General features: G+C 26.4%; 5 protein-coding genes across 5 annotated transcripts; 2 read left to right on the top strand and 3 right to left on the bottom strand.

Annotated features, from left to right (window-relative positions):
- Nucleotides 1-577: 577 nt before the first annotated feature.
- PmUG01_09038600 (RNA methyltransferase, putative) lies at nt 578-2,950 on the top strand (the record flags this gene model as incomplete). Its single annotated transcript, XM_029005085.1, has 1 exon — nt 578-2,950. One exon carries the CDS (start codon nt 578-580, stop codon nt 2,948-2,950), a length of 2,373 nt encoding a protein of 790 aa, XP_028861710.1.
- Nucleotides 2,951-4,916: 1,966 nt separating this feature from the next.
- On the top strand, nt 4,917-11,183 carry PmUG01_09038500 (conserved Plasmodium protein, unknown function; the record flags this gene model as incomplete). Its single annotated transcript, XM_029005084.1, has 1 exon — nt 4,917-11,183. The coding sequence occupies one exon, from the start codon at nt 4,917-4,919 to the stop codon at nt 11,181-11,183; it is 6,267 nt and encodes a 2,088-aa protein (XP_028861709.1).
- A 1,032-nt stretch (nt 11,184-12,215) lies between these two features.
- Nucleotides 12,216-14,334, bottom strand: RPN7 (26S proteasome regulatory subunit RPN7, putative; the record flags this gene model as incomplete). Its single annotated transcript, XM_029005083.1, has 4 exons — nt 12,216-12,269; nt 12,452-12,883; nt 13,226-13,558; nt 13,972-14,334. 4 exons carry the CDS (start codon nt 14,332-14,334, stop codon nt 12,216-12,218), a joined length of 1,182 nt encoding a protein of 393 aa, XP_028861708.1.
- A 2,186-nt stretch (nt 14,335-16,520) lies between these two features.
- PV1 (parasitophorous vacuolar protein 1, putative) lies at nt 16,521-17,768 on the bottom strand (the record flags this gene model as incomplete). Its single annotated transcript, XM_029005082.1, has 1 exon — nt 16,521-17,768. The coding sequence occupies one exon, from the start codon at nt 17,766-17,768 to the stop codon at nt 16,521-16,523; it is 1,248 nt and encodes a 415-aa protein (XP_028861707.1).
- Nucleotides 17,769-20,696: 2,928 nt separating this feature from the next.
- On the bottom strand, nt 20,697-22,958 carry PmUG01_09038200 (spermidine synthase, putative; the record flags this gene model as incomplete). Its single annotated transcript, XM_029005081.1, has 4 exons — nt 20,697-20,854; nt 21,190-21,310; nt 21,709-22,179; nt 22,743-22,958. The coding sequence occupies 4 exons, from the start codon at nt 22,956-22,958 to the stop codon at nt 20,697-20,699; spliced, it is 966 nt and encodes a 321-aa protein (XP_028861706.1).
- Between the last annotated feature and the right edge of the window lie 1,534 nt (nt 22,959-24,492).

Genomic DNA, 24,492 nt, shown 5'->3' with positions numbered 1-24,492 from the left:
TTTTTTTTGTTCTGCTCTGTAGGTATATTATCTGTATCATTTATTTATAAATCTTTTTAATTTAATATATATTTATTTTATTTTTTTTTATATTTGTTTATTCCGCATACTATCTTTCTTTTTACATTACAGCGCTGTTATTTTATATATTGCTTTACTCTTTTTCCTTCTTAAAAAAAAAATATATTTTTTTAATTTTATACAACTACGTTAATTATATGAAATACTTAAATTTTTTGGCCAATTTTTGCAAGTAGTGCCTGTTGTGAGGGTATATTATAAATATATATTTGCTGTAACTTTGCAAATTTAAAGGAAAAAAAAGATAAAATAAACCCATACATATTATTATACATATTAGTACATATACATATGTATACATCATTGTTTAACAAGAAGGTGAAAATAGTTAATTGTGTCATACCATTAGGTTTAGCATAGGGGGGAGAGTGCTGCGTTAGTGTAAATATATATATATATATATATATATGTACATGTACATAAGCGATTGTGCATATAGGTAAGTACCATTACGTATGTGTCTGTATCTTTATGCATGTTTGTATTTATAGCGTAAATGAACTCAAATTTTACGAGTATCGTTTCCTCAAATGAGGAAGAGAAATGTGATATAGAAAACAGGAAGACATTTCCCCTTTTTGAAAATGATAATTTTGAAATAAATCAAAGCGGAGATGATGAATGTATCTCGGGTAGTGCCGATGGGTTGGAGGTGAGAGAGGATGAGGAGACAGAGGAGGAAGATGAGGATGGACAAAATGAGTATGATGAAGGAGAAGATGATGGGGAAGATTATGACGAATATGAGGATTATAAAGAAAGATATGACAATGGAGGAGTGGAACAAGGCCAGGAGAATCTCATGGATAACAAGGACAATTCAAGTGATAGCTCTAACATGAGCTATAACGATTTGAACAGCGATGAAGAGCACGAGAAAGGAACGAGTTACAATGAATATTACAACATTGATGACATAGAAATAATAAGAAAAAGAATAGGAGAAGATGGAAATAGAGAAGATAGCCAAAATGGAGCAGATAGCGAAGTACATTTTCTGGGGGGACAAAAGGAGGTGAACATATCTGGGTTGATGAAAAAAAAAATAAAGAAGAAGTGCATCAACAAAAGTGAGCACATATATTTTGATGAAATAGGAATATATAAAAATAACAAAATAATGAATAGTGAAGATATAGAAGATAGAATGAAATATTTATTGTTATTATTAAGTGATAGCTCGAAAAAAAAAAAAAAAAAAAAAAAAAATATTTCCATAATAAATAGTGTGGTAGAAAAATCATCAATAATAAAAGAGCTACTATTTTATTACACTTATTATTATGAGTACACAAAAGAAATGATAAAATATTTATACTACTTATTTGATATAAAAGAGCTGTACTTATTTCTTGAGATAAATAATATGCCAAAGGAAATTCACCTAAGAACGAATACATTGAAAATAACAAGAAGTAATTTAATGAAAATTTTAAAAGGACAAAATATATCAGTACAAGAAGGAAGAGATAAATGGAATAACGTCGGCATCATTGTGAATGATATAAATTCAAATGTTGGTAGTTGTAACGAATATTTATATGGTTATTATATGATACAATCCTCTTCATCTTTTATACCTGTTTTAGAATTAAATGCCCAAGAAAATGATATTATATTAGATATGTGTGCAGCACCAGGAGGGAAATGCACTTATCTGTGTGCACTTAAAAAAAATAGAGGTCTTGTTTATGCAAATGATGTTAACAAATTACGGTGTAAAGCTATTGAAGCACATGCTTCAAGAATGGGTATACATAATCTAATAGTTACATGTTTTGATTCTTTAAATATACATAAATATATTAGCTTCCAGTTTGACAAAATACTTCTGGATTCTTTTTGTAGTGGTACAGGTGTTGTTAACAAAAATAAAAGTGCTAGAAGAAAAAGTATAAAAGAAATAAGAGAACTAGCACAAAAACAACGAAAACTATTAAACAATGCAATTAATTTAGTAAAAAATGGAGGAATTGTTGTTTATTCTACTTGTAGTATTACTGTGGAAGAAAATGAACAAGTCATAAATTATATTTTAAAAAAAAGAGATGTTAATTTATTACCAACCGATATAGACATAGGAGATCCAGGAATAACTCATTATAGAAAGAAACAGTTCTCTAGCAAAATAGCCTTATGCAAAAGGATTTATTTACATAAACATAATTACGATAATTTCTTTGTTGCTAAATTAATTAAGCGATCTGATGTTATCTTCGGTAAAGATAAACATACAGGAAATAATAAAAAACGAGCAGGGGAAGAAAATAAAAGGAAAAAAAAAAAAAAAAAAAATTTTCCCAAATGCCAAGGAGAAGATTTAAAAAGAAATGCGCAAGATGGTAATATGCGAAATAAAAATACATACACAAATAATGTGAAGCATGTTTCAAAGCATGATAATAATTACGCAGGCGCTTCCAAAAGTGGAAAAAAGGACAACAGACTCAACAGAAAGAAGGTAGAAGGCAATACAAATAGCAACACCCAGGAGATAAATGATCATATAAAAATTAGCTTAAAAAACAAATCTAAAACTAACAGGAAAAATGCGATTAAAAGCCACAAGATGAACTACTTAAATGGAAAAAGGAACAATCTCAAGGGCAAAAAAAACAAGTTTAAGAATAGAAAAGAAAAAAAATTACAGAATCAGTCCGAACATGTGCATTCAGAAAAAAGGGGCGAGAAAAATGGAAGCGTATATGGCAGAGCAAATCACAGCTCCGATAAGGCAAACAAAAAAATTAAGAACAGGACTATTAAAAAAAAGAAGGAAACGAAAAAATGGAAAAACCAACGGACGAAAGGACAAAAGGACGAAAGGAAGAAAGAACAAAGTGAACGTAAAATAAAAAGACACACTTGAAGGACGCATCAAATATCCGTAAAAAAAGGTTCAGTCTTACAAAAAAAAAATGGTGCATATATCACAGCGTGAAATGAGTGCACTTGTATGGGTATATATGTATGTGTACATACATACATAAATACATACATAAATACATACATGCATACGTACACTCATATGCGCAACTCTGCACAAAATAAAATTTATATGCTACTAAAAAATGCATAAGTACGTACAAGCGTGTAAATATTGAACGCCTTTTTAAAATTTTAATTTTATTTTTCTCATAAAAAAACCTTCACTTTATTTGTTTTTCTTTTAACAATTTAAAAGTTATGCTCGACATTTGAACATTTAGCAAATGTGGAAATACAAATTAACGTATTTATTACCTTTTTTTTTTTTTTTTTTTTTTATTTCACTAACTTTAAAAACTGATAACATATTTGTTAATCATACCATTTTGCGTTTCATGTTTGAATGCTTATACGAGTAAGCTTTGTGAGGTCCCGCTAACAATACATAACACCCGTTCAGAATTAGTCTGAAAGCAGTATCTTATTCTGTTAATATATATATGTATACGCATTTAAGTACATATATATATATATATATGTGTGTTCATACGTATATACATGTAACATGTGTGTATATGCATTCGTCTCTAATTCACAAAATAGACCTTTTTCATCTTTCTCGTTTTAAAAAGAAAACTATCAAATAAATAATAATGAATCGTCTAGTTAACAATGCGCCACATGTAAAAAGAAAAAAATGCTTTTTTTTTTTTTTTGAACTACAAATTTTTTTGTTTTTTACAAGTTGAAAAGGATATTGCTACAAAAAGAAGAAAGGTTACACTTCTTGATCTGTTGCATTTTACATGTAAAAAATAATAAAAAATAAAATATGTATGTATATATATATATATATATATATATATATATATATATATACCATATCAGTTACAATAAGTTAATTATGAACATACACATTATGCGAAATAGGTGCAATTGTAAGGATTGCATACATACAAGAAATTAAAAAAAGGAAAAAAAAAAAAGTTCGTAATGAACAGTTTGACATATGATATCTGTTGCTGCTTCAGCTCTCTATACGTAAGGGTAAACACTTGTACACACACATACATACATACATATATATATATATATATATATATATATATATATATGTGTGTACTCCAATAGTTTTTTCATCCATTGTGATAAATTTTTGGGCGTGAGTTCTTTCACCTTAGATTAAGGCTGGAGGAATACGCAGCCCTTCTTATTTTTTCTTACTTTTTCTTTCTTTTTTTTTTTTCATTATGTTTATTTTTGTCCTAAATTGTTATACCGTATACACTTGTAAAGAGCATGAGAAGACAAGTTCATATTAAATCAACTGAAATAATTTTGTACCTAGTACTTTTTTTCAGATAATAAAGAATATAATTTCTCCCAATTATTAACTTGAATTTCTTTTTCTTTTTTTTCTTTCCATAGGAAACACACTTTCATTGTTTTCCAAAGCTTTAAGAAAAGAAAAAAAAAAATAATAATAAATTTAACAAGCAAGAGGAACATAAGAATAGGGTATAAAATGCACTCATCGCACCTTATAATTGAGCCATGTTCTCCTTTTGCCTGATTGCACACAGGAGAAAAATTATCAAAATTGGTAAAACTGGCAAAAATAAGCAAAATTGGCAAAAATTAACAAAATTGGCAAAAATTAACAAAATTGGCAAAAATTAACAAAATTGGCAAAAATTAACAAAATTGGCAAAAATTAACAAAATTGGCAAAAATTAACAAAATTGGCAAAAATTAACAAAATTGGCAAAAATTAGCAAAATTAACAAAATTGGCAAAAATTAGCAAAATTAACAAAATTGGCAAAAATTAGCAAAATTAACAAAATTGGCAAAAATTAGCAAAATGAGGTAAAAAAAATTTTCTAATTAAGCTCAAATGTGTACAGTATGAAGAAGAAATATGTCGCCAAAAGATGTAAGAACTGTAATCGGAAAAAAACGAATACGGAATATTATCAAAGCATTAAAAATACATGCAAGAAAAAACAAATAATCAGAAGACAGAAGGAATTTGCACTCAATAAGTATGAAAATAACTCGTACAACTATGAAATAAAGAATTACAAAAGCAAACTAATAATCAATGTAAGTTGTAAAAGTTGTCAAGGGACAAATGACCCTTTTACTCAGGATAGGACAAACAGAGAAATGTATCAGTCGAACTATGATGAGTGTAAATGTATACTCTCTTTGAAAAGAGAAAAACACTGTCCTATAAACACAACAGATTGTGTATGTAAATGTTTTGTGAGCAAAACTATATCAGCTAGAGAAGGAAGACGTCGTTTCTTTGAAATTTCCACACATGGTCAAGTTAAACCAGAGTCTTTAAATAGATACATTACAGAAAGAGTAAAAAAAAGAGAAGAGAAAAGCGTAAAAGAAGAATCTGTTAAAAATATAGACACTCATATAAAAAAGAAGGTATCATGTAAAAACGGTAGTAGAGAATATAAAGAATGCAAAACATTTATAAATACTATGCACCAGGCATATATTAAAAATTGCAAAAATAGCTCTAATGAACGTCCTGCTATTTCCTCTTCTGCTTTTACAAACAGTAAACAAAATAATCATGATTTATTTCATCAGAAACATACTAAAGAAATGGTAAGCGGAAATGGAATAAGAGAAAATGCGGTTCCAATTATAGAGGGGGATATTAAATTGTTAGGGAAAGGGAACAAAGAAAGGGAGAAATACATGAATAGAAATAAGTGTGACGAAATGAATGAAGACCGAACAGCTGTCAATATAACCGAAACAACTACTGACAGGCTACAACCTGAAGAAATATATACAAAAAAAAATCGTACTATAGAACTTGTAAAATTATTTAACAGTAATAATAATATAACAGAAAAGAAGAGCTTATTAACATACATAAATAATTTGAAATTTACAGATGAGGAATATGAACGGGAAAGACTACAACACGAATTACAAAATTACAGGTTTGTTCATATACCAAAGAAGCAGGGAAAACAGAAGCAGATTAATAACAATACTGTAACACCCTCCTTAAATGACAAGTATAGAAAGAATTTAATTTTTAATGCAATTTATAAAAATTATCTGAAAAATAAAAATAAATGTGCTGCAACATTTGTAAAAAAAAATAGTTTTGGTTCGAAGGAAGCGGTTATGAAGCGTGTATTGAATTTACTGGAGCACTCAAGGGATAACGTCTACAAAGGGGCAGGCCAAAATTGGGATAGGAGAAATAATATCAGTACTAGTGCCATTACTGGAAGTGGTACTATTGGAAGTGGTACTATTGGCAGTAGTGCTATTGGCAGTGGTACTATTGGAAGTGGTACTATTGGAAGTGGTACTATTGGCAGTAGTGCTATTACCTGTGGATATCATGACAACTGCGGAGGGTGCAGGACGGCGGGGGGAATGCTCAAGCACTCAGTAAAAAACAACGTGGCGTGGACGAACCCCACATGGCATTTTCAACAACTCAGCAGAATAAACATAAAAAGGAAAGTAAAGTATTTGAAAAAAAATCGAATTGTGAAATTACTTGCAAAGAATAATAACATTTTAGTAAATGGTTTAAGAATATATCCAAATGAAGAGAGATATAAAAATGTAATATCAAATATAAGAAATGTACTAGTCAGAAGAAGAGATATTTTAAGTTTACCAAAATTTCCTATTAGTTTATATGAGTTAGAGAATTATAAATTTAAATTAAATACAAGTATTGAAATACCAGCATTAAAAGTAGAGAGTGAAGACATCAATTTTTTCAAATACAAAAATACATGGTATGAATTGTTCTTTTATAATAATCATAATAATAAAAATACTTTATATAACTATTTAATAATGCGACTAAATTTTGAGCTTATGGTAAAACAAATAAAAGATATTGTAATTGTTGATATAAATACCATACATTTTAATTACCCTTATATATACAATGCTTATTTAATACCACCTATAAATATCCATAAGACAGAAAACGCCCTAAGGATACAAAAAATAACCAGTGATAATTCGATTATAAACAATGGGGCATGGACTTTTTTCAGGAAAGAGAAAAAAAAAATTAGCACTCATAGATATGATAGTGGTGGATATGATAGTGGTGGATGTGATAGTGGTGGATATGATAGTGGTGGATATGATAGTGGTGGATGTGATAGTTGTAGTTATGATAAAGGTAGTATTAGAGATAATAGTGGTGGGCATAATGTAGCTAATAATGATGAAAGTATCGACTGTCATGCTTATGTCTATGGAGATAAGAGAATAAGAAAACATTTTAGCTACTTCTTAAACATGAGGAGAAATAAATATTACATAGAAAACTGCTCCGTTAAATCTTCTACTAAAAACTACTTTGCACACTTAACAAATTACGATGCCCCTAAAACGAGATTTAAAAGACACACAGTAATAAAACACACAGAAGACTGTTTGGGCGAAGATAAAAAAGTCAAAAATGACAACAGAAATAAGGAGAAAAACCGTGAAACGGATTATCTTCCTTCATTTTTGGAATACCATAAAAGTGTTAAGCAGGGAAATGCTAAGGTCGATGTGAGACGTGTTAGCTCCATCTTCTGCATATGCCCCCATTTGAGAAACGATAACGGACCAGGTAGACTACACAAAATGAATACAATCCAGAATAGTTCTTATCCTACTATGGAACATACAACCCTCAGTAAATATAGCGAATTAATGTACAAACAAAGAGCGAAAAATACTTTTCCTGATGGTACTACACAATCTGACCTTTCAAATATGTTCATGACATTTGAGAATAGTAAAATTGAGCCTGTCTTCCCCTATATTAGCAGAAACCTTTTTTTCCTTTTTGAATATTATAACAATTACCTGAACAATGTCATATCACTTTTTACAGCAAATAGTAAAAAGGGGGAATTTCTTTTTTTAAATAAAAACAAAAAACAATTAGCAGATTCTGTTGCTCATAATAAAAACATAAAAATGTATTATAAAACCTTACAGAAACAATATATAATAAACGAAAGAGCAAAAAAAAACATGATGAATGGAATATATTGTACCAGGGACATACAAAGATGCTTAAGTGGGGGTAGACCAATAAATAGAATTTACCCAGATATTAAGGAAAATCTAAAATTTGGAAAAAGAATAACAAACATAACAGACATAAACAATTTTAAAATAAGAAATTCTATTAATTCTAAATTATATGATTCCATTTTTCATCATATAAGAAAAAAAAATAAGGAAAAAATAAAAAAAGAGCTATATAGTCAAGATGTGGAAATACCTATATTTTTTTGGATAATTTTTGGCGGTAAGGATATGAAATCGATGGACTCCTTAAATACTGTGTACAAGATTTTACGTTATGCAACTGAGATACCCCCATGTGAATATGAAAAGTTTATAAGGAGGTTGAAAAAGAAGAAAATTAAAAAAATATGGCACGAGAGATCGAATAATAGGAATTCCCATTATCCATATTCTCATGACCATTCGCCTGATAAACCAACTGGTGAAGATACATGTTATAATGCAAAAATTAAAGGAATACATATTACAACAAATTTCCAAAAATATAAGGAAAAGGAAACTAAAAAGGTATTCATCTGTGACAATTTTTTTAGTAGTGATATACGGGAATTCGAAACTTATACAGGGGAAGGATCCTGCGGAGAGCCGAAAAAAAATATCATCAGTAAATATGTCCGTAAAGATGTGAATAATGATATCAGTACCAATGTGGGGAAACATGAGACCACAAAAGAGAGCACAAACGACACTAGAGATAAAAAAGGAATAAATAAATTTCCAGATTTACCGAAGAAAATCTTTCACGATCAAAATTTGTACGTTACTGCCTCCGAAATATACAACAGAATTGTCACTTACTATAAAGAGTATCACGAAAAGGTTGATACCTTTGGACCCAACAATTATGCAGATTTTTTGGCCTACTATAATGAAAAAAAAAAAAAAAATAGAAAAAGAGAAAAAAAAGAAAAAGAGAAATGTGGCCATAAAAAGGGGGTCAAAGGGACAATCAGGAAGGATGAACAGTTGGGAGCAGAGTTGCGAGTGCAGCTGGGAGTAAATTCCGAGGTACAGTCAGTTCTACAGTCGGTGATACGCGCAGAGGAAATAACCCAAAGGGAGGGAAAGAATAGACGTAATGATATTGCGAGTGATAGGAGTGAGGAAGACAAAATAGTGCAGAATGAAAGGGAAAGGAAATATTCAAAATATTTGGAAAAAAACCATAAATATGATACCAAAAATAACTCATTAAAAGAATTCGAAAAAGGAGAAAAAAAAAAAAAAAAGAAAAAAAAATATGTGGAGAGGTGTATCCATAATTATACTTCACCTGTAAAGGAATATGAAAATAATTTAAAATATGTATATCACGATAAGAGCGTAAAGTCAGACAGAGAGGAGGACGAATCATATGATTTATTTCTCGAAGGAAGTGAAAATGAATCTAGCGATATAAGTACAGAGGATGAATTATTTAGTTTTATATCTTACCACATGCAAGGAAGAAACCCATCTTTTGAAAAAAAAGGAAAAAAGGTAAAAAAGGAAAAATTGAACTACACCGATATATATGGTCCGATTATATATAAAAATAAGAAGAAAAATGAAAAGAAAGAGGAGAAGCAAAAGGAGAAGCAAAAGGAGAAGCAAAAGCAAAGGCAAAAAGTGAAATATGCATTCTTACTATTAGATTATCCAGCATATAACAATAGCACAGGTCACCCATCTCCGCTGACCTTTAAAACAAATGCATTAACAGCATTAAAAGAAGCGCTGAAGGAAATTAAAAAAACAGATCATGGTAATAGTAGCATATCAATTAATATGGTAGGGTATTCCTTAGGGTGTAGTGTAAGCTTACAGCTTCTACTAGATATTGCGAAATGCTTATACAATGATTTTTTTCAAGATTCAAATAAAATTCCTTTCCACAAAAAGGAAAAGGAGCCAATTAAAGAATTAAAAAATGAGGGACATTTGTATATTAAATTAAACAATAATAAGAACATAAACAATGAATATGTTTATGATGAAAAAAAAATACTAACCTTTCGAGATATGTTTTTTCACAAATTAGACGATTCTGTTGATGACTCATGTACACATGAAATAGTGGAAAAGGACAAATGTAAAATAAACTGTCACAAAAAAACGATATTTAGAAATTTCCGCCAAGCCCAAAATTATGCCATCGTTTTACCCTCTAAATTGGGCAACGCAGGAATTGAAGTGCAAAGCGAGAGCAATAGGAATATCAGAGGCAATAATAGGGATAGTGTCAATGAAGGAGGTATCGGAATACATAGCGGAGGTAGTAACGGTAAACACAGTGGTGGGGGAAGCTACAAGTTCAATGATAATTTACCAAAAAAAAGTAGTAATAACGGTATGGACTTCGCGTATGAGACCCCGGTGCTTGACAGTAACTACAACAGGTTAAAATCCCGGATGAGTGAAAATTTCAAAAATGAAAAAACGAGCATTAATAAAGTAACACCGAAGAAAAATGCACCAATTAACAAAAAAAATGATAAAAAATTTGAAGAAATTTTGAAAAATGATATAAACATAACAGTCGATAAAGTTGTATTAGTAGCACCATTTACTAATACGCAAAAGTTGGTTAAGAGTGTACTAAATAACAGTATTTTTTTTCTATTTAGTTCATTCATTATGAATAAAAAGTGTTCATATGTTCACTGGGACAACATAATTGTATTAAAAGAACTTTTTAAAATTATTAATGATTTTAAAAAAAACAAATATCTGAGTAAAATTTTTCATAATTTACAAATTGATTTTATTCATGGTCAAAAAGATACATTAGTAAATTATGAAATGAGTTTAAAGTTATATAATTTAACAAATAAACTTATTTTCAAATATGCACTGTCAAATATAGAATGTTTCTTATATATATTTAAGGAGGATTGCCATTCTTCTATTTTTAATTCAGACACAGAAAACCGAATTTTGCAAATAATATTTAAACCGCTCAAATTACACCCCTTTAGTACAACTAGTATACACAAATTTCATAGTACTCTTTATAAAGATATATATTTATTAAAAACAGTCTACTTACAGTACATTCAAAAAATCTCATCGAAATTAATTAATACGTAAAATTACTTTGCATGCTATTGTCCTGAATTGAATATAATAGTACAAAAGCTGCCCATTTTTTATTACTACTCTCCATAAAAGGAAAAATGAGTTTCACATAAAAACTTGAGTACTCAAAATGGATAAGTACACACACAAAGGTTTCTCTTTTTTTTTTTTTTTTGTAATTTTGTATTTGCGCATGTAATTACATATTTTATATTTTTTTTTTTTTTTTTTAATTTTACATATGCACTTACAGCTAGCTATTTTTTTTTTTTTTTATTTTATTTTTTTTATTTTAATATCCTGTTTACACTTGTAGCTAGCTATTTGTTTATTTATTTTTTTTGTTTACAATTTCCCATTTGCATATATAGCTAGCCCTTTTTTTGTATTTTTTTTGGTTTTTTTTTTGTTTTGTTTTTTTGTTTCCCTCTTGATAAAAACATGGAAACGATATAAAAGCAACATACATGTATGTATGTATGTATGTATGTATGTACACATATATACGCAAGTTCATTCGTTTAATTAAAATTTAAACTAATTTGTATAGGCGTACATGTTTGTGCCTGTGTTTAACAGAAATGGGGAAAAAGGTAGGAGATACGTACACAGCAGTAAATATATTTATTAATACTGTGTATACATGTAAAGGAAACATGTAAAAATTATTTTACGCTATTGTAAAATAAAAAAAAAAGGAAAAAAATAAAAATGATAGCATTATCCGTGGCAAATAAAAATTAATCTGTAATAATAACAACAATAACAACAACAATTATAACAACAATAGCAACAATAACAACAACAATTATAACAACAGTAGCAACAATAACAACAACAATTATAACAATAATAACAACAATAACAACAATAACAACAACAATTATAACAACAGTAGCAACAATAACAGTAATAACAACACGTTAATAACGATGATGATACAATTCGCACGCAATGGTAACATGAACATTAATGCCAAATTGCAACGATAATAGGGATTGCTAAAAATAACTAATAAAAAAAAAAAAAAAAAAGGAAGTTGTATCACATATCAATTACTCTTGACAACTTTTGTATTCTGTTTAGTAAAATGTCCCCCTGTAATGGAAAAATAAAAAAAAAAAAAAAAATCTCAAAATGTACATAAACATTATGTTCGCATAATGTTCACATAATGCTCACATAATGCTCACATAATGTAAGCAAAATGTAGCATGTGCACTGTACATGCAAGCGTATTTATGACAAGGATGAAACTCCGTCTCACACATATACGGTACCTTTTTGATGGTATTCAAATACATTGTATTTCTTTCATTAGGTTGGTTACTTTCTATTGAACCATTAACTTTGTCAATTTTACAATTCAGTTTTCCATTTGCAATAAAAGAAGAAATTTCAGCTTCAATGAACTCTTCACTAACACCAAAGGCAAAGGCCATATTTTTAAGAGTAACACTTTTAAAGGGCTCCAAGAATTGTCTATATGCTCTAACTCTAGTATTTCTAATAAAATATCTATAATGCCTTCCCATATATCTATCTCTTTTAACTCGCATTGCTATTTTTATTGTCTTTTCCATAAACGTACGATAATCACAATGATAAAAGGAGTAAATGTAACTATGTAAGTCATCATCACTACTAGTAACTTGCAGAATTACGGAGCTATTTAATATCTTCTTGTCCAGTACTGTTCTCTCTTCGGTCATCTAGTAGGAATGCAAGATTAGGTGGGAAATGAAAGAAAAAAAAAAAAAAAAAATAATAATAACAGTAATAACAATAATACAGATAATAATGATAATTGCAATAATAATGATAATTGCAATAATAACGATTATAACAATAACATCAATGATAACAATAACATCAATGATAACAATAACTATAACAATTTTTTAAATATATAATAAATCATGGTAAAAAGCATATACACATTCCATTATTAAGAATAATAAAAACAAGCACACTATATTCAAATTGAATATATATATAGATATGTGAGGAAAACAAATTTTATCGTTTATCATAATATGGTGCATAATATTTACTATTCCAAGAATAACGACATAGAAAATAATTTCATCATATGAAATTATCTCAGTTGCAGTAAAGGTAGAAGCAGCATCTATTAAAATTTTGGAAGCTTCTGGGAAATTTCGTATCATAATATAATTTAATGCTTCATATATTTTTAGTTTATTCTTTCTTTCCCAATCTCCACCTTTTTCCATTTGCATTTTTGCTTGTTCTAAGTATTTCTTAGTATTTTTTAAATCATTAAAGAATATGCTTATTCTGATTATGGTAAGTAATATATCTAATTTAACTCCTATACCTATCCCCTTTTTGTATACTTCTTCGTATTCCTTATATGCATTTTCCTGCAAATGAGAAAAAAATGATACCACATAAAAATGTGTACATAAGAAGAGCTGTATATGGACGTTCACATAAATGCGATGGGAATATAAAAGAACAATAAAAAATATACTAACGAAATGATCAGGAAAGAATTATAGTCCAAAAAAATGTGATGTACAACAATTACAAAGATGAAACGCCGTTCATCAATGCACTATATGTAATAGAATATAAGCACTAGGTCGGTGCTACACCGCACACACATACATATACGTATAAACATGCATATACATATACGTATACACATGCATATACGTATACCCATAGCATACACACACATTCACATTGCAGTGTGAATTCATTCCTTGCGCACAGTACGGTAACTCAAAAAACACAAATAAGTGAAATGGATGCAAAATGTGCATCAACTAACCTTATCGCCAATTTTGCAAAAAAAATTTGCTTTCAGTAGAATATCATTTTTTGTATCAATTGAATCAAAATTTTCGGAGGCCTCTAAAAGTTTTTTCTCAATTTCATTAAATTCTTCATCGGCTTTGTATTTCAAAGTGTCGTAAAGAGTTTGGTCCATATGTAAATTTAGTTCATCGCATATATAACTATAATATGGATACATATTATTTTTTTTTATTTCATCTAAAAATTTTTGTAATGTTTCATTTCTCTCATTTATTGATATATGCGATAATTGTAAAATGTAAAATAAGTTAGCCAAGTAAAAATTAGGATAGCTGTTTTTGTTCAGCTCGCAAATGTTATCTTTGTTCTCATTCATTTTGCAAAAACTTCTGTTCAGCGCAAAGTAGAATTTTTTTTTTTTTATTCTTCACAGTGCTATTCTCAAAAAATTAAAAGTGGATAATTACATACATAAGAACATATGTACATATATACATACATAAGTACATACTTACATACATACATACATCATACATACATACGTAAATAGATCATACATACATCATACATACATACGTAAATAGATCATACATACATCATACATACATACGTAAATAGATCATACATACATCATATATATACATCGCTTGAATATTTTGTATTTATAATTTACACTTATTTTTGTAAATTTTTTTATTTTTTTTATTTTTTTTATTTTTTTTTCTTATTTTTTTCCCTTTTTCGTGCTCTAAAAGATTATTTTTTGTGAAACACTAATTTTGCTAATTTGTAGTGCAAAACTTTTTGTTGCACTTCAAATGAAAAAAAAAAAAAAAAAAGAGAAAAAAAAAGAGAAAAATGAAAAGAAAAAAAAAAAAAAAAAAAAAAAAAAATTTATTAACACATATTTTGCTATGTTATATCCCTTATTCTTCGAACTTTTATGCTTAATTTCTTTCATACGCTGCTTTTTTCATTTATCCTGTTCAATCATTTTTGAGGACTCTTAAAAGAATGATACAGTAAGTACGTTAACTTCGACTTGGATAATTTACATAATTAAATAATACATTATAAATTTATGCAAGTATATATTTCCTCCAAAAAAAAATATAAAAAGAAAAGAAAAGAAAAGAAAAGAAGAGAACTGTAGCACTAGATTTATTTCCTAGTTTATTATGAAAGTAAATGGAATATGCTTTTTTTTCCTTTTACCCCCCCATAACTACACTTGTGCTACGTAGGACATTATTTATACGTTCTATATAAATAAAAGCTGAAGTATAAACAGGTTACTAAATGAGTATGTGCCACATTGCCCCATGAAAAGGCGTATATCTTATATTTCTATATATATATATATAAATATACATACATAAATACACACACAACATGTAGGTGTTTATGCATATATTTGTGCATAAGGACGATAGTATGTGCACACACTTTCTCGAACCTGATGTCAAACGAAAGCATTTTCCATTATACAATATAGACGCGTCTCTCCACTCTACTTTTTAGAAGTGTTGTACCACCCCCACCTTTCATTTTAAATTTATTGCAATGAATGTATATATAAATACATACATAATACATATATATTTATATTTATATTCATATATATATATATATATATATATATACATACATATCAGCATTGGGGCCTTATTTGAGCGATTTATTACAGAATAAATTATTTCGTGCACTGTACACTGGATTGCAAATAAAAAAAAAAATATTTTTATATATATATATATATGGTACTACAATGGGTGGACCCATTATAATGCGGAGTTATAATAAAAAAAATAAAAAATAAAATTTAATAAAATTTAATAAAAATTAAAAAAAATTTAAGAATCATTCAGAAAAAAAGTTCAGGAACAGCGCGAAAAAATTTTAAAAAATTCGAAAAATTAGAAAAATCGAATACACGAAACTTTTACTGCTTAATTACTGTCGTTCATTGAAAAAGGTCCACATGAAAAGGTTCGTTAAGCATGTACTACTATACTTGCTATTTTTTAAAAAAAAAAAAAAAAAAAAATATTGATTAAAGATAGTAAAAAATACAATGGTAATTCTTTGCAAAAATTACTTATATAAAAATAAATATAAATCATACCATATATATATATATATATATATACAATACATATGTAACAAAACTCCGTTTTACACAGATATATGTCTTTTTTTAATGTTCAATGTGTATATTACACTGAACTAAATCATTAAAATTATCACTTTAATCATTTTTTGGGAATTTTATATCTTACAATTTGTGCCCATATATGAGGGGCATATGCTAGTACTGTACATGTGTATGTATATGTACATTACACATACATACATACATACATACATATATATATATATATATATATGTATGTGCGTATAATATCACAGTTTACGAAGAATAAAAAATTTCGGGAAAAAAAAAAAAAAAAAAAGAAGAATCCCTCCCCTCTTTTTTTTTTTTTTTTCAACCTACACCTCTCCTCTGCATGAAATCTTATTCTTCTTCATCTTATTCTGTATTATACTTACTGTTCTGTATACCTAATTGTTCTGGTCTTCATCATTAGAGTCGTCTAGTGGAATTCGGCTATCTGGTTTATTACGTCTACCGCCACTATTATTACCTCCCTGGGTTGTGGAATCTGGTAAATTATTAAGTAAGCTATCAAAATCTAGTTCTTCCGGAAATCCCATATTTTCAAGTGAACCCAACATGTTAAATTTATCAAGTATGGGAAATAATAATTGTTGTGCATCTTTCTGACTTTCAAAAAATTTAAACATATCGCTCATCATCCTATTCATATCATCTGCACTTAATGGTTGAATAGGTAAAAGTTTTCCATCAGCTCCTCTTAAATGATTTTTTCCTGTAGTATTACACGCAGTTGCTATGTGATTTCTACTTAGATTACCAGTAAAATAAACAATGAATGGTTTTTCTTTTGGTTGTTCTTCTGTGCAATATCCTTCAATTTCAAATGCTGTATTTTTTAAGAAAATTTCAAGTGCTTTTTCTTTTGTCATAGGTCCTAATGATGCATGATCTTCATCGTCACTACTAACATTGCTTTCGTCATTTTCATTTAATATCTCTTTACCATTTTGTACTACTTTATGTGAACTGTGGGATGAAAAAGAATAGCTACTAGTAATTTGTGGGTTTTTATTTTCATTTTTTCCATCTTCAGTTACTTCTGACAAGTCTCTATTTTCATCACTAGATACATCAGAATCAGATAAAGAAGATTCATAGTTTGATGGTAATTGGTTTTCATTATTCGAACCCTCATCACTAATATTATTATTATTTCCTGTTACTCCATCATTCCTGTATATGTGGAAAAATTTCATTCTTAAATCTGTAAAATATTTCAAACAAATACCTTGAAAATCCTTCTTAAGATTTTTCAAGTTAATATGTGGAGGTTTCAAATGATCCAATTCAAGCATTAAACGCAATTTATATTCATTTATAGCATCTTTTATTAGCGCTTCATTATCTTCAACAAATAAAGAGTTTACAGCCTTTGAAGAATTGTCAACAATGATATCAAATTTATTAAATGTGCATTTATATCCACTAGTGGAAACAGAAAAAGCAAAATTCTCTTCTTTCTTTGATAAAACTTCATTTATAATATTTAAATATTTATTGTGAGCATCATTTGCTGTTTTCAATTTTCCTGTAATAGATTCAATGGCTGGTGGTAAAGGTTCATCCATTCCTGTTGCAACTGCGTATGATGGGAGAAGCAAAAGTAATATCGATAGCGCTACTTTCATCATTTTTCAAAAAATCTGGGTTTTTGCCTTATACGTAAGAGTGCAGTATATATATATATATATATATGTATATGTACGTATAAATAATGTATAAAATATATGAGGTATTTAAATAAGCATATACTTTTATAAATATATATTTATGTATATATATATATTTATATATATATATTTATATATATATATATATTTATATATTTATACTTATATATATATATTTATATATATATATTTATATATTTATATTTTTTATTTATATAAATATATTCAAAAAAAAGGCTTCAGCTGAAAGTTATAAAAATTAATTAGCGGTGATCTCTGAATTCTGAACGTTAAAATTAAAGTATGTAAACATATATTTGTATATAAATATATACAAATATAAATATGTATTATATATATATAATATATATATATATATTACTATATATGCTTATATAACTTTAAATATGTTATATGTTATAATAAAACATATTAACTATATATATTTAAAATTTTAATTTTTCTTTTTCATGTTAAATCAATAACGATATAAAAAAAAAAAAAAAAAAAAAAATTCCTTTTCAAGCTGTTTTTTTGTTTTCCTTATTCAGTTAAATAACTATACGAATAAGTATAAAAAAAAAAAAAAAATTAATTTTTTTATTTGTGCATTCTATATATATAATAATTATATATACATAACATATAATAAATACATATTAAAATAAAATAATAAACTGTGCTATATACCTTTATTTTTTTTTCTTAAAATATATCTATTTATGTATATATTAAAATACATATTTATATTGCTAAAATTAAGATAATGCTCTAAAGGGATAGCAAGTAATTACGAAGCTGTTAATGAAGCAAATAGTAAAGTAATATAATTGGTAAAGCAAATAGTAAAGTAATATAATTGGTAAAGCACTTAGTAAAGTAATATAATAAAGCAATTAACATAGCACTTCATTATAGCAATTAACATATCACTTTATTATAGCAATTAACACAGAACTTTATTATAGCAATTAAGATAGCACTTAATATAGGAATTAATAAAGCAGTTATAGTAACTTTATAAAGTTCTTACATGTATACCATTACAAGATATATAAGATAAGATGTTTAATCGAATATTTATGTATTTATATATGTATAATTATTTATACATGTATAATTATTTATATATTTTATGTTTATAAAATATAGTATTATATAAATATATGTATATATAATTTTGTATACATTATTGTGTTCTTATATGATATGTAGGCATTACATAATATTGTACATATATATTTATATAAATATATATTGCAAACGATTTAGCACTATATTATGTACTACTACATAATTAAATTTAATTTTTTCATGTGGTTAAATATATCTATATTTTTAATTTTATGGCATTACGAAAATTGATTTTTTTCGTAGGAGATAGTATCCTATATTATGTAAGGATATAAAAAGTAATAAAATTGAAAAGCTGCATGCTTGTACATCAAGTCATAAAATGGATCAGTGCATTAAAAAAAAAAAAAAAAAAAAAAAATTATTCCACATAATAGAACTATATATATATATAATATATATATATGAATAATATATTATTTTGTCAAAATAATATATAAAAATAATTTTTATACCATTCTTTTGTAATTACATTTTTATGAAAAAAAAAAAAAAAAAAAGAGGACAAAGGTTTTTATTAATGTACCTCAGGTAAAGTTTTACTGTAGTAATTCTCTTAATTTTTTCGCATCTTTTTGCAGTTTTTCGCGTTAGCATAATAATGATTGGCAAAAATGGGGTCCATTTATGCCTATATATATAATATGTTTCAAAATGTGCTTAATATATACATATCTACATATATATACATCTATCTTTGTTTTTGCTTTGATTGTTAATTAGACTTTACTGCTTGATGCTTATTTGAAGGGCAAACTTTAATTTTTTCCTATAATAGGATGTACATAAGATATATGAATGTTTATTTATATTTTGTACTGAAAAAAATGTTGAATTTTATTTATGGACGAATAATTATATTTTATTTTCATGTAGTTGGATAAAAAGTTTATACAAATTTAAATATATAATAAACTTTTATTATAGCATAAATTATTTTTATGATAAATAAAAAAAATAAATAGTCTTGCTATACATTTTTAAGCTTGTACAAAAGACGCGAAGGAGGAGGAATAATAAAGTAATACTATTTTTCTTATCTATGTTGTATTTATTTTTATATAATGGTAGAACTTCAAAATGAAATTTAAAAAAAAAGAAAAAGAAAATAATACAAATGAAGAATTATATATATATATATATATATATATATATGGATATATATGTGTACACTTGCGGTATAAAAAAATTATGTGAGAATTTACCATTGAATTCAAATATATACAATATTTTTTGCGTCATATCTACAAAATTTGTTTTTTTAAACAGTTTTTCGTTTTTATGATTTCAAAATAAAATTAATTGTTATAAAACTTTATGTAAATATTTCAAAAAAAAGGATAAAAAAAGGAAAAAAAAAAAAAAAAATATATATATATATATATATGTATGTATGTATGTATGTAATATTTTTTCCTTTTTTCACCGTACATATGTTCATGTGCGCACATATATATATAAAAGGGGTTATATATTTTCTCCCATTTCCTGTTTCGTCGCATGGACTGAGTAATAACAAAATTTACAAGTATAAAAAATGAAAAAAGGGGACAAAACAAAAATTTTTATTCTTCAAAAAGAGTTGTCCAGGTACCACATATGCATATATATATTCACATATAAATGTGTATATATATTTATATGTATTTAAATATATACACACATAAGCGTCTTCTACAAATGAACTTAATGGTGCGTTCGTATATAATGTATATTTGTATAATGTGTACGATGTACAATATTACAAATTAAACATTAGACATTTTCAATCTCCTTTAAAACAAATGATGGTAACCTAAATGATGCGCTATGATTTTTATAACTATAATATTTCAAATCTAAAAATTCCTTTGTTTCTAATTTTTTGATTGGTTTTGACATACCTGTGTCTGATTTGGAGCAGCACAGTAAGCCTGTAAAAAAATAAAATAAAATAAGGGGGGTATATATGAGTAAACACAGTTTATACTATACACGCGTATAGCGTATGGGTATGGGTATTATGTATATGAATATATACTATATATATGCATGTACGCATGCATATATACGTATATAAACACACGTATTTACGTCTTCCATCTGAATGAATCATGCGAATAAATATGAAGAATACCCAAATATTTATCTCACATTCATTGTGCATTCTCATCTATATTTCAAGAATTTCCTTTTTCATGAATTCATCATTTATAAATACATGGACCGTGTATATATGTATAAAATTATTTGCAATAAGCGAACGTACCTATACATCCACACGGATAGGTTGGAATACAAACATTTGCATATTCTACCTTTTTAAATAATTTTTTCGCGTATCCCATCATACTTTTTATTGTTCCTACGTGTATCCAAAAAGATTCGCACTAATTAAAAATAAAAAAAAAAGGAAATTAAAAAATATGGAAATTAAAAAATAAGGAAATTAAAAAATAAGGAAATTAAAAAATAAGGAAATTAAAAATAAGGAAATTAAAGAATAAAGAAATTAAAGAATAAAGAAATTAAAGAATAAAGAAATTAAAGAATAAAGAAATTAAAGAATAAAGAAATTAAAGAATAGGGAAATTAGAAAATAAGGAAATTAAAAAATATGGAAATTAAAAAATATGGAAATTAAAAAAAAAAAAATTGCAAAGAGGTTATCAAATGTTAACAAACCAAAATCTGCACAGGTGTAAAAGAATAAAAAAAATAAATAAAAAAATCATTGTACATTTTATTATATGTAATCACATGTAAACACATAAATTCTCGTCGTTACCTGCGCAACACAATAACCAATGGGTTTCAGTGCATGGTATACTTTTTCATAAAAATCTTGGTTGAATAAAGATTCCGCAGGCCCGATGGGGTCTGAACTATCTACTATTATAATATCATATGTGTTCGTTACATTTTCTAAAAATTTACTAGCATCTTCAATAAACACATTTACTCTTTTATCTTCAAAACCACAACTAATATTTTTAAAAAACATTTTACATACATCTATAACCATTTCATCTATTTCACAAATGTCTATATTTTCAACAGTTTTATATTTACATAATTCTCTTATTACTCCTCCATCACCTCCTCCTACAACTAAAATATTCTTGGGCTCTTTTGCAATTGTCATTGGTATATGTGCCATCATTTCGTGATAAGCGAACTCGTCTTTTTCTGTTAATTGGATTACACCATCCAACACTAATACATTCCCAAAAGTGGTACTTTCAAAGACTAATATATTCTACAAATAAGCAGAAAAAAAATAAACAATGTGAAAAAAAAAAAAAAAATATTAACTGTTCATATTTTTTTTATTAATTGAACAAGCTTTTTTATCTCCTTTCTTATGAAATATGGCTACATGTTGAACTTCTTCCCTTGCAATCAAACAGATGTAATTAACATTAAACGAATTGGAACATGCGCATGTGCATGTACATATATATATGCATATATGTATAAATATATGCTCATTTATATGCATACAAACGGGTAAGCAAAATACATTGTGCTAAAAATAGCACATATAAAATTGCTTCATAAAACTTAGATGGGTTCTATTCACATAAGACGTTTAATAAATATTCATAAAAATACATATACACATATTTTAAAAAAGCAAATAAAAATAATAAAAAAAAAAAAAAAAAAAAGCTGCCAACAATTTGTTTTATGACCTAACAGTTGAAATATAAAGGAAAAATCAGCTGAATATTATACACATTTTTAAAAAACCCATAAAATAACATACATATATATATATATATACATGTGCATGTACATACATATACGTGTATACATTACTTGGTATTTCGATCTGGCTTGGTGAATAATTTTTTTTATTTCCAGACTAAATGCTTGTCCTGGCCACATCAATGAAAATTCGCTAAACCATTTTTTCGAAAATAGAAATTGAGAAAATTTTATTTTCTTTTTCATATGATATAATGCTAGAGAGCATAAACCTCCCACCAAAACAACAGTCAATTTGATCTTGTTGCATGATATTAGCTTATCCATTTTTTTGTACTTTTTTATATTTTTTTTTATTCTACTCTTTTTCGTTGTGTTACGATTTATATCTATTTGTTTCTCTTTATTTTACTATATATCGTTATACTGTGTTTTTTATTTTCTTCCTCTCCTAAATTTTATATATTTGTTTATCTCAATTTCTATATTTTACATGAATGCATATATATATATTTGTGTTGCCTGTTTCTTCGTAGTATTAATCCTATAAAATTTATGTTTTCTTTTCGCTTTTTCTCCAACTATATTTTTGATGTTATTATTATTTTTTTTTTCTTTTTATATACAAAAAAGTTTTCTACAAAATATGATTTTTGAAAAGGTTTTATGTTATTCTTTATAACAAACAAATTTAATTACCACTGACATGTATTGTTATGTATAAATATATTTTTTTTTTTCGTTTTACAGTAAATGCTATATTTTGGCATATTTGGAAATATTTTACTTCTCCCTTTTTCTAATGTATTTATTTCTGAAATTTCTCTATGTACATGTATATCTATATCTATATCTATCTATACATCTATATATATACATAGATATAGATATATATATATATATATGTATATATGTATATATGTATATATGTATATATGTATATATGTATATATGTATATATGTATATATGTATATATGTATATATGTATATATGTATATATTTATATATGTATATATGTATATATGTATATATTTATATATGTATATATGCATATGTTACATTTTTTTTTATAAAATAAAAATGTATATATTTTATATTATTTTTTTTTTTTTTTGTTCACGTTATATTAACCCTATAACATTGATCTTAGTGTTGTGCCTTTATTGTGTTTTTGCAATACATATAAATACATACATATATACATACATATATTGTTTTTTACGAACAAACAGGTTAATAATATGCTAATTTTGATTTTTCCTATTTTTTTTTTTCCTTTTTTTTTTAACGTTCTTATGAAAATATTGGTTGCCTGAATTTTCCTTTTTTTTAGCTTTACGTTTTTACGTATCTTCTTATTATTTTATGTCCTAGAACTATACAATATTTAATTTTTTTTTTTTTTTTCATTTACTTATTTTTCATTACTTCTTTTTATTACTTTTCTATTCATTATTTTTGTTTTGTTTTTTTTGTTTTTTTTGTTTTTTTTGTTTTTTTTGTTTGTTTTGTTTGTTTTGTTTGTTTTGTTTGTTTTGTTTGCTTTGTTTGTTTTGTTTGTTTTGTTTGTTTTGTTTGCTTTGTTTGCTTTGTTTGCTTTGTTTGTTTTGCTTGTTTTGTTTGCTTTGTTTGTTTTGTTTGTTTTGTTTGTATTTTATTTTTTTTTCATGCCTTTTTGAAAGATTTCCCTATAGGGAGCACTGTTTATTAGCTTTGATTTTTCACTTTATATAAATGAAAAAAAATCATTATGACGTTGTAGTATTCCAAAAAAATATGAGAAAACTTTTGAGCTCTGTATTTGGATGCATATATATATATATATATGTGAATATATATATATATATATATATATATATA

The sequence above is a fragment of the Plasmodium malariae genome (assembly GCF_900090045.1).
Source record: "Plasmodium malariae genome assembly, chromosome: 9".
Lineage (NCBI taxonomy): Eukaryota > Apicomplexa > Aconoidasida > Haemosporida > Plasmodiidae > Plasmodium > Plasmodium malariae.
Note: the sequence above shows the minus strand (reverse complement) of the source record. Positions and strands in the feature narration are given on the sequence as shown.